The 16,888-nt window shown below is 44.8% G+C and overlaps 1 protein-coding gene across 1 annotated transcript; it reads right to left on the reverse strand.

Moving 5' to 3' along the window:
- Nucleotides 1-1,479: 1,479 nt before the first annotated feature.
- Nucleotides 1,480-10,512, reverse strand: si:ch211-112f3.4 (EF-hand and coiled-coil domain-containing protein 1). Its single transcript, XM_036530762.1, has 8 exons — nucleotides 9,880-10,512; nucleotides 8,476-9,013; nucleotides 5,154-5,266; nucleotides 4,833-4,968; nucleotides 4,184-4,328; nucleotides 3,563-3,721; nucleotides 2,946-3,015; nucleotides 1,480-1,816 (listed from the first exon to the last, which is right to left on the reverse strand). The coding sequence occupies exons 1-8, from the start codon at nucleotides 10,472-10,474 to the stop codon at nucleotides 1,677-1,679; spliced, it is 1,896 nt and encodes a 631-aa protein (XP_036386655.1). The 5' UTR covers nucleotides 10,475-10,512; the 3' UTR covers nucleotides 1,480-1,676.
- Between the last annotated feature and the right edge of the window lie 6,376 nt (nucleotides 10,513-16,888).

Here is a 16,888-nt window from a genome sequence, read left to right on the forward strand (position 1 = left end):
AAATAACATCCTGATTGCCATGACTGGGCAGGAAGATACCAGAATGGCATGATAGTGCAAGTGACATAGTTACTCAGAGACTAAAACGCCCTCCTTCTCTCCTGTCCTAGCAACTCCAGACTATTCATGTCATTCCACACCCAGGGCTCAACTCTCAATCAACAGCCATGCCGTCACAATCCTGAGAGTCACCGGGGCGATAATGATTGAAACAAATAGCATAAAGTGTGTCCGGTATATTTACAGGGCCCACTCCCCCTTTAAGGGGAGACAATGAACAGCTTTGTGGGAAGGAGGAGGATGTGTGTCAGGGGCCAGTGTGTGTGGGGGGGTGAGGGGGATCTCCCCCCGCGGTGCTAATGACCTCACCGGGGGCTCATAGTGCAGCCTTACGTGGGCCAAGGGCGAGGAGAGAGTGTCACGTCTTGGCCGAGCAGCGCCTGGGGCCCAAACAGAGTGTGCTTTATCAGCGCGAGAGGCAGGAGACACCCCCATTCCTGTGACAAAACCCATTATTGTCCATGGCCAGATGTGCATTTAGTGTCTCTTACCCCCGAAGGACAAAGAACTCCCTGTGACTCCCACTGTAACTGCAAGCAAGAACATTGTTTCCTTCCCCATACATGCTCACAACTTAATGTAACTGTATGAGTTTGCTCATTGGCTTTACAGACAAAGGTGCGGCAGCTTAGAGGGTGAAAATATTTGCAGTGATGTCATCCCCTAAGCATGTTTAAGATCTCTGTGACAATCCCATTTTTATAGGCATTAAAAGGCAAAAAAAAGACTTATGAAGGTCTAACCCGCAATGATGGTGCCAAGAAGTGGATTTTGTCATCCAGCCATTGTGCGAATTGTAACCTGGCAATGATACAACATACTGTTCAATGAGCTATGAATGAACAGTCAAAAACCGGTAATGAAAAATCTTTCTTTATGATTTGGTCCCATACTCGTACAGAAGGTCTATACGTGAAGGACAGCAAACCTTAGCATTAAAGGTGCTTCATATACATACGGAAGTAGGACTTGCCCTTCAGGAAGATTATCCCCAGTGACATTCACTCAGATTAACTCCCAAGCATTCTCTTTTGTTAACAATTACAAAGTAAACCAGCAGAGGGCAGTGTAGCCCCCAGCTGATAATAAATTTGCTGTACATTGTGTATATTAAAGGGTCTAAATAAATCTCAAGAATATAATATATTGCATGTACATCCAATAATAATAGTCATAGTAATAATAATTTCTATAGCATTACAGATGGATCCCAAAAGGGGATATTTGATTTATAAGTGCATTGACAGCATTGATAGCATATACTATGGGCAATGAGGAAAGTTACTGTGGTCACTCTGACTGGGCAGATAACTGGTAACAACATCTGGCTGCCGAGTGACTCCATCAGACCACTTTTTCCCTTATTTCCTTCGTAAGACATGAGTCCCAGCCAATCTGGTATGCTTCAACAGTGGGACAGAGAGGTAATTACTCAAGGCTTGAAGGCATGGTATCGTTCATGTCCTTTGCTTGTCCCCAAGGCCTGCGTCTACAACCGGCGCTTTGTCCCCCCTGGCTGCACCATCACACCCAGCAGCTGAACGAGCAGCTCCATTAGTAGATCTGGTGTGATTTGGGCTGTCTGACCCCAAGACAGGGGCCAGCGAAGGTTGCTCTCAGCAGGAAATAAGCAGGGGGTTGGCGGAGTTTCGGTGAGGGCCCGCGCTGGTCCGAGACCCCCCCTCCTCTCCCAGCAGCTCACAGGAGAGGAGTTGCGAACACAGAGTGTCCAACACCTGCAGGCCGTGGGAGGGGCCTGGTAGAGGGGAAAGAGAGAGAGGCGGAGTGATTTATCCAATCACCTATTCCAAAAACCCCGTCAAAAGCACACTTACAGTCTGCGACACAAAAGTGGCTATTGTTCACATACTTATATGAACCTTGTATTGACATACAAACTAAAAAATTTTCAATATTTTTGAAACCTTTGCAAGTCAAATGAATTGCAATAATATAGCGCCATCTACCCCATTCAAGGATCTTGAAGTGTATTATAGCTAAGAAGAGGATATTTGGTAGGTGACTCAACCACCATGTGTAGAAGCATGTGTAGCACCCACCTGGGTGATGCAGGCCAGCCATTTTGAGCCAGAACGCTTTGCTGATGTGGAAAGGGAGGGATTTATTCAGCCGATTAAACTACGACTGGGGGAGGATTAAAGTTAGAAGGCCGGACTGAAAGCCAGGCTGGGAATATGGCCAGGAAGCACACTAGGAAACCCCATTTCCTTTGGCATGAATGCCATGGGATCTTTAACAGCCAAGGTGAGTCAGAACCTGGTTTTAAAGTCTCATCCTAAAGTCTCCTACAATGGATCATTATTGGTTCTGATCGGTGCAGAGAGAAGATTTTCCCCATACAGACCTACACACACCATCTGCAACAGCAACTTGGTTTTTCAAGCAGGTCTACCATCCAAGCACTAACCAGGTCCACACCCACTTAGTTTAACCATTTGACAGGAGAATGCTGTAGTGTGGTATCATTGCTGGCTATACTCACAGCAGCATCATCATCATCATCACCATAATTTCAAAAGATGTCACATTGCAATGACTGTTTTTTACACTAAATGATTTGTTTTTCTGAATGTTATGATGCCCCAGATGCCATTTATTAATCCCCAAGTGTCTTTGCACGCCTGATGATAAACCATTGCACACTACTGTTTAGCCAGCATATTATGCAGATGTGTCATTATGATTTATCCAATGTCTCATCTTTAAATTCACTCTCATTAGACTCTCATTAGATTTTTGCGTTTAAAATTCAGATTATTGTCTCCTTTCAGATATCTGATAGCAGTTATTTAAGTTAAAGTTTTATGCTGTTATGAAGGTAACTGCTCCTGAAAGACTTAGAGAGAGAAAAAGGCTTCACTTACCATGCCCATTTTTGCAGCAGACATCTAGCATGTCCATCAGAATCTTCCCCAGAGCTCTGCGGGAAATGTTCTACCAGGAAGAAAGGCAGATGGAGTAATGACAACTCAACATGCACGGTTCTGGTAAATTCCACAAAAGTGCGGTTTACAGTATCTACCACTAGAGGGTAGCATAAGCCAGTGAACCAACTACAGTGTGGCTCTCACATGACTTCACCCATCCAAATTATTTTTGTATTTTTGAGACGTCTTCTCAAAATCATATACTATACACTCATCTTTTGAATGTTCATAATATTCAAATGTTTTTCAAGTGAATTATAGCAAATCCGGTCAGCTCTGTTAATGTCCTCTTCTGAAAAAACAGAACTCCAGTGCACTGAAATGACTCGGCATTAGTAGGCAGTCAGGAACGCTTTAGTTTAGTTTAATTGAGGCAGATCCATAGGAAGGTGGTGGAGAATTCTTTGGTGTAGCTTTATTAAATTATTTCTGCAGGCAGTCGTGGCTCTTCAGTGTAGTTTTATGAAATTATTTCTGAAGGTAGTCAGGACTCCTTGGGTGTAATTTTATGGAATTATTTCTGTAGGCAGTCGGGACTCTTCAGTGTTGGTTACCTTGGTGCGCAGTTGCAGTAGCAATGTCAGTGCATCTGTCAGTTTCTCCTCCAGGAGAGACAGACGGACTCTCTCTGTCTCCACCATCTGAATCTCCAACCTTAGCATCTCCACCTCTTCCTGCTTCAGCTGGAGATCTTTCTCTAGTGAGCACACCATCTTAGAGGCAGAGAGGCAGAGGAATAGAGAGATGAGGGAGAGAGACAGGACACAGAGAAACAAAGAAAGCAGAGAGAGAATGCAAAAAAAAACATTAATTTAGTCAAAGAGCTTTGAAAACATGACACTGGTCATACTCTTGAGAGTTAGCAGGAGAGGCAGAGAGAGAGAGGGAAGGAGAGAGAAAGAGTGCGTGTGTGAGTATGAGTGATTGAGGGTCTACGAGAAGAACTTCCACACATTCAGATTTACACAGCCTGACAATAACTTCAAATCTCACACCAGGGATAGCCTTCAGTGTAAATGATTCTGATCAGTTATATTCAATCATATTTAGTCATAAGTAATTCTTAACTACAATATACAACCCTAGTGAGACCTGTTCAAAGCTGCTTCCTGCTTGGTTGTTTACCTACATGCAATATCTCTTACCGGCTCTCTCCGAGTACCTCTGAATCTCACCTTCTCCAGCCCACTCTCCTCCAGGTGGCCGTAGCCCCTGTGGCCCCGCCCCCTGGTCTCCACTGACACCGAGATGCCACTGGGGACGCTTTCACAGCAACAGGCCCGTGGGGCGAGCAGATGACGAGCAGCTGTGCTCTGACAGCTGGGGAATAAGGGAAGGAACCACGCGGTCAGGGCTGCTTAATAACACTGGAGTGTGGTAACAACTGTGTTTGTGTACACCTGCATATGTGGGTCAAAGCACGTGAGTGTATACATTTGCGTGTATGTGTGCGTGTGTGTATGTGTCTGCGTATGTGTGTCTCTCCCCTGTCTTCTAGATTAATATTTTCCAAATGTCATGAGTGAACATTTGTTATTTTCGTAGTTCTCTGTTTTCAGTTTCTAGACACCAAAATACGTAAAATTCCCTGACTGAATCATCTGCGTGCAAGTTTGTGTGTTCAAGATCAGTTTGACGTCTTGTGTTTGTGTGTGTATATGTGTATGTCAATAATACAGACCTATTTCGGAAAATATGCACCACAACATACACCAGCTGCATTTAAGGACATCACAAGATCACAGCTAAAATAACAATATATTTTCAAAATGAGTGTAAATTATGTGATAAATATTTATACTCCCATGTTAGTGTAGGACATACCCCTTAGAACAGCTGTGCAGCCTGTTGATCAGCCTCTTCAGCTCCAGCAGACAACACTGCACTTCCTCCCCCCCTCGCTCCTCCTCTTCCTCGTCCGATGCTGCTCGGCCCTCTACCGCTCTCTGAAGGCCCTCTTCTGTTAGAAAGAGAGGGAAAAGGTCAAGGGGTCATCCCCTCCTTTGTTGCCGAGTTCTTCATTTCCGACCCCCAGCTAATCAGGGCAATAGAAACACACCACAGTCAACTACATATTGACACAGCTATCAGAGGCCGCATTTCTGCCATATTTGTCAATTGATTAACTGGATGGGTGTGGCTCACCTCCTCTGATGCAGGACTCGTCGTCCGTGGGGAGGTGTCTCAGAAGAGGTTCAAAGGCCATGGCAGGGGGAACCTCTTGGTTTTCCTGTTCAGTTCTACAGGTGCGCTGGTTCCTGCAGGGAACACAGGAAAAAAAGAGCAATGATAAGGCGAGTGCATGGCATGTGTCACTGAAACAAAGCTCCCGTACAGTGCTCTGTCTTCCTCAACGAAAAAACAACACTGCTGGATTATCTCACTGCTTTGTTTGATAGCGCTTTGAAACACGGATGATCAAAATGCTGTCCTTTCATGCTTGACAGCACAAATAATCTGGGATAATGGCTGACAAATACATATCAAGGAAATAGAGGAAATTTCTTTGAAGTGTTAATATTTGCTCTAGCTCCTAGCGGGGCTTCTGTCATGTTAATACTGGAACAAATGAAGCCTTGGATGAATTACATGGGGTGGAAGTATAAGTCATGCTATACGAACAAACTGAAGGCCCGCAGGAAGTGAGCTGGCACAGCTTCACAAAAGGTCCACGTGAGGTCCATCTGAGCCTCAGCCACTGCACCCACTGTTCCGGGAGCAGTCAAAGGGAATTTCTGGGCCATGCTGTTGGGTATCAGTCGATCAGCATTATTCTGTACAGTTAAGCGACTCTGTGTACATGTTAAAGAAATGGATCTACCAGGACCCACTAACAGGGCTCTACCGAGCTAAAAAAAAAATCCATCAAATCAGATGGGTTGCCTATGATGTTAACAAGGTTTCTCAGGGTAAATGCAAGCCAGATCTGTGAAAGCAACCTTCAGAGAGAAAAAAGGAAAGTTCTTCGTTGGACTGAAAATCACATTAAAGCAAGCTGTCTATCGATACCTAAAAGCACGCAGCCACGCTAACTGTCAAGATCACTATCAGCGGAGTCTGTTTATCACACTTTCCAGCTGCAGTCCAGGCAAAACACTGATGAGAGAGAGAGAGAGAGAGAGAGAGAGAGAAACAGAGACAGAGAGACTGTTTTTTCTTTGTCACGCACAGGTGCCCTCCTACCAGACATCCACCTCCTGCGGTTGAGCTTGGTTAATTGGGCCTACGGAGCGGAAGCACAACCGGAACCGCACCGCCGGAAGGGCAGAGACCGACGGATCCCAGGACCCCGACAAGGACCCCTTCCTTTCATCAGCCCAGCGGCCATGAAGGCTGCTCACTCCAGTGCGTTGGGGCCCTCCAGCGCCAGACCTGGGCGGGGATCCATTTGTCACCCGCGGAAGGCTGGCCGAGCGCACATCCCGGGCTCGCCCCAAGGGCGCGTCCGGGCATGTCTCTCCCTCAGCGGGACGAACGCTGTCGTCTCGGTGTCTAATGATTCGCATCGAGCTCCGAGGTTCCCCGCCACTCTCGTAAGCATCCGCCGCTGTAAATCTCCGCTGCCTGCACATGCCATTTGCTTTGACGGCGGCTCAAGGTTTACCAGACATTCCTGTCTCGCTGTCATCTCAGCGCACTGGAGCACAGCTACAGCGTACAGTTGGTGCCAGCTCTGCGGATATCACGCCGAAAAGGGTTGGCACTGCCGATGAGACAGCAGTGGGCAGAGTGGGACAGCCATCTTTTTACCAACAGTCCCTTTCTAGGTTCTTCAAAACGTAAAGCTCCCTTTTTTTATGGCCTAGCAAATGGCCGGTTACAAATCAACTCACAGTGTGAGCTCCTGTCTGAGCTATTGTGTCTGAATCTGAATAAAGCTGAAACTCTAAGCCGTCTTCCCCCATCCCTGAACAGCTCAAAATGTCTCTGTCACCCATTCACTGCGAGTATAATTCACCCTCCTGCACCTGGGGACTGAATTAGTTTTCAAATGTAAAAAGAGGGCAAAGAAAGGGGGGTAGCAGACATTTGGGGAGCGATGGGATCATTAAAAATTGAAATTGAGGACAAACAGTGACTGCACGCTCCCACCCGCCCTCCCCCAAGACTCCCCCATCTTCCTACCCTAAAACACACATACACAGAGTTAAGATATATAACTATAAACATAATAGAGTGCCCCTCCCCAAAGCCTCAATCAGCAGCTGTGTGCCAGGCCAGACAACATTTTCAATGACAACTGTGCTCTAACCTTATATATATCTGCATAAAGAGCTATCAAAAGGAGGGGGTTTTTCACACTCAAACACTCATTCATTCCTGACTCCCTTTCTGTCCACCATATTATTTACTATCATATTTGAAGAGGCAAAAAATAGCCACCTCTTTCACTTCCTCCAAACAACAGTGCAATTTCTAAGGCTCTTCAAACCACAAAGGATATATCCAAATCTGCCAAATATGTAGATCAAATACATTTTAAGTTATCAATGTTCTGACACTCTTCATCATTATGAGAGTATTTATAATCCATGTCAACAGTTCATTAAGAACCTGGTCAAAGTGCAGCTGAGGAATGTTTTATGCACATATTGTATCTAGTTTTATATTAAATTATTGGCATTTAGCAGACACTCTTATCCAGAGCGACTTACATCAATTACAGGTTTGTACAATGTTATCAATTTATACAGCTGGACATTTACTGAGGCAATTGTAGGTTAAGTACCTTGGCCAAGGGTACAGCAGTGGTTACGAGTCCTGCTCCTTAACCAATATGCTACACCGCTGCCTGCTAGTTTACCTAACTGTAGCTTTATTGCCAGTATATATCAACAGAAGCTGAGGTTAACTTCGGAGAATAACTCTGTATCCTCTTCTTTCTGTGAAGAGTTATCCATAGTTAGTCCTCAGGTTTCATATCATAGTTGTATGTGGCAGACAGACCTGGACGGTGGGCTTGGGATTGAAGGACCTGGATCTGTCCCTGCTCTGACAGCCTCACAGAGCTCACCGGGTGGCCCTGCGCCTCCAAGGACTGACACCAGCGAAATGAACTCAGCCTGGGAGAGTGCAAACTCATCCAGTACTAACAGGCCTTCAGCTGATAATTAGATGTTCCTAAATGCACATCCACGATCCGCCTCCCCTTGCACCCCCCCCCCCCCACCTTTTCCTCTGATAGCGCCTTCGGGCATGACCGTGTCTCTGCAGCACACATCCGCAAGGTTAAGAAATGACGCTCAGCTTGCTCTAATTTGCCTCAGATACCACTCTTGCAGAGGCAAGTGTAGAGAACACCGTGATCCTCTTCAAGGCCATAGTTTTGAATTGGGTCAATATCTGTATGTGCAGAGTTCCCACAGGGCTGATGGCAAAGGGGGCTTGTGATGGCAAAATCTGACCTGCTGACCTGAAACTTGAGCATATTAGCTGTGGCTAATGGAAAAATATATTAGATGCCTACCTGAGGCCCTGCAACTCAGTTTCCAGGTCCTGGACCCTGTTCTGCAGTGTGGGGACCAAGTGGGCCAGTCCCTGGATTTCTTTGACCCGGTCCAGCCCCCTGGCAAGGGCAGTCCTCGCCTCCTCCGCCTTCCTCTTGATCTGCCCGTTCTCCCTCTGCAGCCAGGTCACCGCCTCCTCGAGCCTGCGCCCTTCCTCAAAGGCCACACGAAGCTCTTCCTCCAGCCTCTGGTTGAACCTCATGGCCTCCTCCAGCTGGCCGTCACGGGACGCGCGAATAATCTCCAGCTCCCGTTGGAGGCCCCTGGTCCCCCTCGTGCCCCATTCTGCCTTGGGAGGACGGGCTGCTCCGGCTTCCCCTCTCCTCTCCGCAGCAGACCTCCTGGTGGGCACCCCACTCTGGCGACGCAGCGCCACCTCCAGGACCAGGCAGCGGGCATCGCTCCCCTGCAGGGCAGAGCGCAGGTCCTCCACCAGCTCTCGCAGGCTGGCGTTCTCTGTCTCCAGCTGCTGCAGCGCTGCCCCCTGTGGACTGGAGTCTGCCATTGCAAATGAAAAGTAAATTTTAAAAACTACACAGGCAAACATTATGACTGCAGTGAGGAGCATGAACATTTATGTTGAAAAAAGCTTTCAAATAAGTCTGGAGAATGTAAGATATCTTTTAATCTGCTACAATTTAATAGACTCAGGGGTTCAAAAATAGCAACAACATAACATGCTTTAACAGGATGTAACTACACTACATCGTCATAACTCTTTTTTTTTTACATTTGAAAATATTGTTATAAAATGTATGTTAGTAAAATAAAACCTGCAACTTGTCAACCCCAACCCCAAAAACAACTCCTCTGGATTTTGGATATAGACACAGATGCTGAGTCAGCAACTGTGACATTTGTGATGAAAGGCAAATAAATGGATGATGAACCCTTTGCTGAAATAAAATGACTAAACATGTTCCTTTTTAGTCAACAAAACCCCTTTATGCAGCCAAAAACTAAAAATCTCAGGTTCTGAAGCCTGTCATGGGCCAGTTAGAGGATATCTTGTGAATAATATGAAATAGAAACTGATTATATTAGCCACAGACAGTATATAAGAAACAGGTAATACAGAAAACAGGATATTGTTGCCAAAATCATTTTATCAATGTCAGTCCTAGTATGAAGCTCATGTAGTTGAATCACTTGGACTGAATGTATTTAGGACAGAATCAAAGAATATATCGAATGCTAATTTGGGAAAAGATGTAACCTTCCCCAGGGCTCTAAAACAGTTACAGGGCAGTACCCTCCCATTTGTTGACCTTGACAGCAAGCATGTTTAACTCTGTTGCCAACGCCCTCTCTCTTTCTCTCTCTCTCTCTCTCTCTCATACACACAAACAAACACAGGTGGCTACCTGTCTCATCATCCTTCTCTTCAAAGCGATTTTTGGCATTTACCAAAGACCCCGCTCTGCGCATTGGACGCTTCCCCGAGTAAATGTCACCGGACAGGTCGAAACTGACACACTTTCTCCTTCGCACCCGCGGCCATCGCAGCCTGATCTCGCGCTCGACGTGCTCCGTCTCCTCCGCGACCGGGAGGCGCGCGACTGTAGTTTGGTGGGGCGCGCGGACGCTGAAATAGCCACACAGGCGCCTGTGAAACTCCTTGAAACGCAGCTCGCGGGGCAGCCCGGCGCAGACGTCCCGCGCCTCCTCTCCGTCAGCCTTGCCTGGTCCGCCCTCGCCGGGGCTGGAAATTCCCAGGACGGAGCACAGCAGTCTGAAATCCTCCTCAGAAACGAGATCGTCGCCGTTGTAGTATGCTAAATGATGGAAAACCTCCTGCAGGTACTGGTCAATCCCGGTGGCGAGAACCACGATCTCGTTCTCCACGCCGGGGTCCGGGTTGTAGTAGTGGGCTAAGGCACTTCGGAGCCATTCACTTTTGCGCGACGCTCGAATTAACGTTTGAGGTCCATTTGTTTTGGAAATTCGAGAACTATCCATCACTGAAAGAAGAGAAAACCCCCCTTTAATGTAGTCTGTACTCTAATTCTGTTTTCTAATGCTGTAGTCTATTTTTTAAGACGCAGCTACATTAAATAAATGTCTCCATGGCCATATCCAAATGCACAGAAACTTTCAGCGGCGGTCAGTGATTTGGCAACTTGGACACCGATATTCGAGCAATTGCAGCATGTTGCATAGCCTACATATAAAATCTACATGCAGCGCATTAACATATGTTTGTTGTTAATGAAAAGTACGTGTATAAGTGCATTTAAATAGTCAACGAAATTGTCAAAATTGCAGTTGCTTCTCCGTCCGTATCCAGGCATAGACTTTTGAAGAATACCGAATTAACGCACATTTACTGTCAGATAGGCAGGGCGTATCTGTGCACCGGATTCTTAGAGATAATTCATAAGGAATGTAAAATATCCCACTAGTCCTTGATGTACGGTCCCCAGCATCCCACCGCTGTTCTGTCTGTGCTCAAGGCACGGGGCGTTACTACTCCGGGTTTCCCTCTTCCAAATGAGCCCTGGTTCAGACACTGGAAGTTTTTTATTTCCTCCTCAATCTGTCTCCACACACCTCGGCACCACCCACGAGCTGCTGCCGGGTGTTGTCAAAAAAGATTAAAAGAATGCGCTGCAAGTCAGGAATGAATGGAGCACGTTTCCAGTGGGGTCCTAGCGCCGACTAATATTATTACAGGTACAATGATATTTTTACATTGTATCATGTAAATATTGTGTGCTTCAATTAAGTAGGCAGTTTCTTTCGGTCAAGGCTATTTTTCTCCCCCCCCCCCCCCCCCCCCCACATTCAACGACTAAAAATAACGACAATTATTATTATTATTATTATTGTTATTTTAAAAGAATGTGTCTTGTATATGGGTTTTATTGCATTAATGAACAGATTTTTGTAGACCAGAGTAAATTAAACGGGTAAATTAAGTATGCATAAACAGTGCATAAGCATCTGCGCATTACAACAATTTTACGTTCAGTCAAAAAGTCAGTTTGGTGAGGGAAATATTTCATTCAAACCAAAGAAACCTGAGTTTGACGTGATCATTATCACAGAAAACAGAAGTTGAAATGAAACATTATATTCTTTTTTAAATCGTGCCAGCCATTTCTCTACAATACTTTGCTAAATTTTGTACCATTGTGTGTTCATAACCCGTCTCTGTAGACTCAGGAGAAAATAGATATAACAGGCTATATTTCAATGATACTAAAAGATGGTTTGTCTTTCTTCGTCTCCATTCTTTCCAGTTTCAGGACATCAAGACCCTTGGACTTTCTCTTTATTTCTTTTATGAGGACCCTGGCATTACCATATGCCCCAAAACATATTTAGGTCAATATGACCTAAGTAAAGGAAAATTACCATGTTTGTGAGGAACCATATAGTATAGCTCCCTAACTAACCTACTATATTGTATTGTCACAATTTAAATTAAAAACTATTATCAAAAAGGAAAAAAATAAGTACTTCTCACCTATCATATACAGTATTTTTAAAATGTAAAAAGCTATTAATATTAGATTCGTGAATTACAATAACACTGGTGTGAAATGCTCCATTGCAGTCAACTTAGAGCAGATCATCTTTTGTGTGCATGAAAAATAGCATTCTACAAAGATGGATACATTTACCTGATTCAATAAGAACTAATTTAAGGACAAAAAGAGGCCTTAGTCACCTGTTTCAATGTCATGGCTTCAAATAACGGGTGATTCAGACCTCTTCCTATGACTAAATAACACTTAGAGGACATTTAATACTCAACTTTTTAAAATCAAGGCACGCACACAGTCACTCACCCATAGTCACCAGTGGGCATACCTTTCCTCGCCTCTGCCTCCCACAATCTGCCTGTCAATCCGTGACAAAGGACCCATCCTGGAATCACACCTGCACACAATAACGGGAAACACCCAAAACTTCCAGGGCGCTAATCCCCCCCCCCACAACACACACACACACACACACCCACACACCATCACAGTTTTAAACTCTTCCAGATTTCTACGAAGCACTTTCGGAATGAGCTCCACGAAGAGTAGCCATATACTGAAAGTGTGACCAGACAAAACACGCCCTCGCGCAAACCCATATCCCCAGGGCGCTGTGCACTTCAGCACCTGAGAGGTGAGTCACTTGAGCTATGTGAAGTCAGGAAGAGAAACTCAAAGGAATTAGTCTCATGTGTTTCATCTTTATTGAGATACAGTACTTCATTCCCAACAAACAGACCTATTTCTTTTGAGTGAGTTCCCGCTCACCCTGGATGTGACTCAGGATTCCAAGGAATACTCAAGGGTATACAAATCACGTGAGTGGTAGACAGCAGGGGTGAGCCCTAATTCCTCCATTGTTTCCAGATATCCTTCTGTCCACCAGTCTTACAGTAATCTACACGCACACACACACACACACACACACACACACACACACATATACATATATATGTATATATGTATATATGGTATATGTATAAAGATCGATACATGTATGTATGTATAGATAGATATATATAGAGAGAGATAGAGAGAGAGAATGGCATCTGAATTTATTCATTTGACATTTATTTGGAGTGATTTACTAAAGTACATTCAACAGGGTGATGCAATATGCTGCACCGATGTTGAATACATGAAATGTATTGCCTGTGCTGCCAGCAGTGTTTGGGATGAAAACAAAAGGGGAAGAGGTGATGAATATCAAGGAGACACATTAGTGGCTAAAAGTGACTTTGACCTAATTTTTTGTCCATCCTAGAGACAATCCTTTGTCACACTCAGGCACCCCAAAGAAAGCTTCCAAGATAAGACAATTTTTCTTTCTGCCTTTGCAATGGGCGTCCACATCTCAAACACAGGGCTCTTTTGTACTGTTTCTCCTGCTGCTGAAAGCTGAGCTCCCTCCATGCACACACAAGGAAACATACATGCACACAGCAATTCAAACACGCACCCACATGCACAGTTAAACATTAGCCCAAGAGCAGCTCGCTTGAAACTTTCAGGTCTGAGGCACACCAAATTCCTTGCCTCTCCCCTATCCAAAGTCCTGGCTATGTTTTCAGTGCACACACTTTTTAGTGAATTTATGTTGCCTAAAAAGCATTATTTACAGAATAATGTACTGTATTTAGGAAATGAATAATGCTATCTATGACTAATATCTGCTGGTTGCTACACTCTTTTACTTGAACAGTGTAGTGGGGCATATCATTTGACATGTTCAGCTTACTGCACTGTACACTTCACCTGGCATTTGAACCTAGTACCCCCTCTAGGCATGAAATAGGACACTCCCTCGCCACCCTACCCTACCCTGCCCTATCTTACCCCTCCCACAGAAATGCTATGGTAAGTTCGACAGGGTATATATATTCCTCAATGTTTCCAGAACAAGTGGGCAAAAAATGTGGAAAAAAAAAAACACTCTGTCACAACCCCCATCTGTAGACTTCGCCACCCATCAACACTTTTGAAAAACATTTGCTTGCGGACCATAACCCTGCAGTGCTCCCTTTCCTCCACTGTGCAGAAACCATGCTGGGTGACATAATACAGGGATCATAATCACACCTGGGATCGTATTTATATGCGGACGATTTACTGTAGTTTATTCAAACATATCGACACAGTGTCATGTTCCCCTGCCCTGGTTTCAGCCTCGCTGTCCTTCTGGACCCTTCTTCAAAGCCTGTTTGCTTTGAGTGTGAGGGATTGCTTTGAAAGTGAAAGGGTTTTAGACAAATAGCAGTACAATAGAGGCTGAGAGGCAGGTCGGTGTGGCAGAAGGAGTGGGCAGAGGTCTGCTGTCTTTATTTCAGGGGACATAATGGTGTTGGGCCGGTTCTTCTCAAGGCTTTGTGCCCACACCATATGTCCTGCTGGGGATCTGAAGCAGAAAAAAGACAATGACTACGACACACACACACACACACACACACACACACACACATACTCACGCACACACTCAGACATCACACACTCACACACACAAACATGCATGGGAAAAATGCGTGCCAGCTGCTGTCAAAGCTTTTTTCCTCTTCATTTTCATGAAGTCTGAGATGACCTCTGACCCCTCATCACCACCACCACCTCAAAGAAAATGAGCAGTGATAAGAATGGGCTTCAATGTAGAGCTATTAGTAGGTCTAACCCACCTCTCCATAGAGACCTCCTCCCCCACTCTCTTCTGCCATAATCCCATTTCCTACCCACAGCAATGTCAAGGCCCCCTCTTTGCTTTGCAACATGGACTCTGCTCCCATACTTATCACTCTGAAACAAAGACGGTATTCAGGTGATGTTCTGGCAGCCAGTGGCATACTCATGTCAAGGCCACAAATGTGTAATATGGAGACAGCCCCAAATACGTCTTGTGTTATGGTGGGCAGTATATGGGTAGCGACATTTTTATACAAAACAACATTAGTAACAACCGCCTTATTCCCATCAGGAACATACTGTGCTCACATGGTAGTATTGCACTTAAGATCTATTTCATAACTGACCCATAGCTGACTGAAAATATAATTGTAATGAAAAATCACTATGCCTTCAAACCAAATTTGACATAATATAATATATATATAATATATTATATTACATATTATACTACACATATTAGTCTTATTCTCATTTGAATCTAAACCTTTGTTATATCTTTATTATTTGCTGATATTAGTTGTATAACAACCGTGCACATGAGCCATGAAAATGCTGTAGGAATTAAACAACACCTCTTCAGAGATCACTAGTTTTACTGCATTTCAGAAACTTGTGGTTTGGTGCAATTCTTAGAAGAAAACAAGGTGAGGGGAAAAAACACCACCAGATGGGTAATACTAGCTATGACCACTGATAGAGCAGTAACCTATAAAACCTAGCCTCATAACAGTGCAATGGAAGGCATCTACACTGATATTTGAAATATTTGAAATTGTTTTGAGAATCAAAATGATGACTTCCATCCTTTGCTGTGTAGCTCAGAAAAGTTCCTTCCGGTCCAGTGGATGTCCTTCAGCATTAAAGGCTCCATCATAAAACCAGGCCATTGGCAAATGCATCTTTTTTATTATAAGCTAAGGGAAACCATTGCATAAAGCCAAGGAGCTAAAGGCCGTACTGTATCTTGAGGATCCCCCTTCCTGGTTTGTGCTTGGATGTGTCTCCCACAACTTCCAGCACACAAGACTTACAGATCAGAGCTCATAAATGCCCCTCACCCAGTAAATCAGTCCCATTGTTCCCGGGACAGGCAGGGGTGTGCCGGGGGTCGGGTTTTTAGTGGGGTGGGTGTGTGCCTGGGATTTATGGGAGACGTGGGAAGCAAGACAATCTCACAGACTGGACACACTCCAGAACACAGGCAGCAAAAGTAAAATGGGACCCCCTCCCCAACACACACACACACACACACACACACACACACTCACAGACAAGAGATAGCAAGGGGATGGAGGGGGACATAAAACGCACATAAAACCTTTAGGTGAGTTCCCCTTAACTCCAGATGGCTCTGGACATTAACCCCAGTCTCCATAAAGAGCACTGCTGTGCGGTATTCTTCACCATACTTCACAGAAGAGGATTAGGATCACAGACACCATTCAGAGCTGGACTGTGGACATGTGTCAAGTTACAATCAAAGTGGGGATCAAGCTTCCACAGAGCAAGCAAGCTTCTACAGATGAGACTCTCTCCACACATGAAACACATAGGAATAGAACAATGTCCACAGCAATAAGTACCCTTTCACACAGCGGTACAGCTGTAAGATCTGTGTGCAGACTTTTTGTGATTTCATTGTCCTTTCTCTCAATGTGAGGGATGCCTCAAGAAACAGCTGAAGCAGGAGAATGCTGACCTTCTTTTGATTGTACAGGGCATGGCAGGGTCTGTGATCTCTCTGACCTTGATTCATGCTGACTGTGAACCCTCCAATTTCTGTGTCATTGAGTTGGCTCAGGGTTACCGCTGACGCTTGTGTCCTTAGCCTGATTGAAGATTTTGTCATTTTCAAGTCACCCCTTAGTCCCGTACACTGACCAAGAATGAAACTAATGATAATATTCACCATGAGAATAATGGTAATACAACTTGCTAGTAACAAATGAGGACAGTGGCTGTTACCACTGTCATTGGAGAGATCTGAAATAGCCTTGCAGCAAAAAAGAAATTTTTTGCCAACTGTTAGTGGACCACCTGCCATGTCAACCTCCCTATATCTACAGTCCTCTCTGAAGGCACTCTCTGAGTGACTGTACATCACAAATTATTGATTTGCTGGACTAGAACCATGTAATGGCAAAGTTCCATGAGAAGTTTTTGATCAAAGATGAGATCAGCTTCCCTGGTAGCCTAGAAAAAATTGGTTCTG

The sequence above is a fragment of the Megalops cyprinoides genome, chromosome 6, assembly GCF_013368585.1.
Source record: "Megalops cyprinoides isolate fMegCyp1 chromosome 6, fMegCyp1.pri, whole genome shotgun sequence".
NCBI lineage: Eukaryota > Metazoa > Chordata > Actinopteri > Elopiformes > Megalopidae > Megalops > Megalops cyprinoides.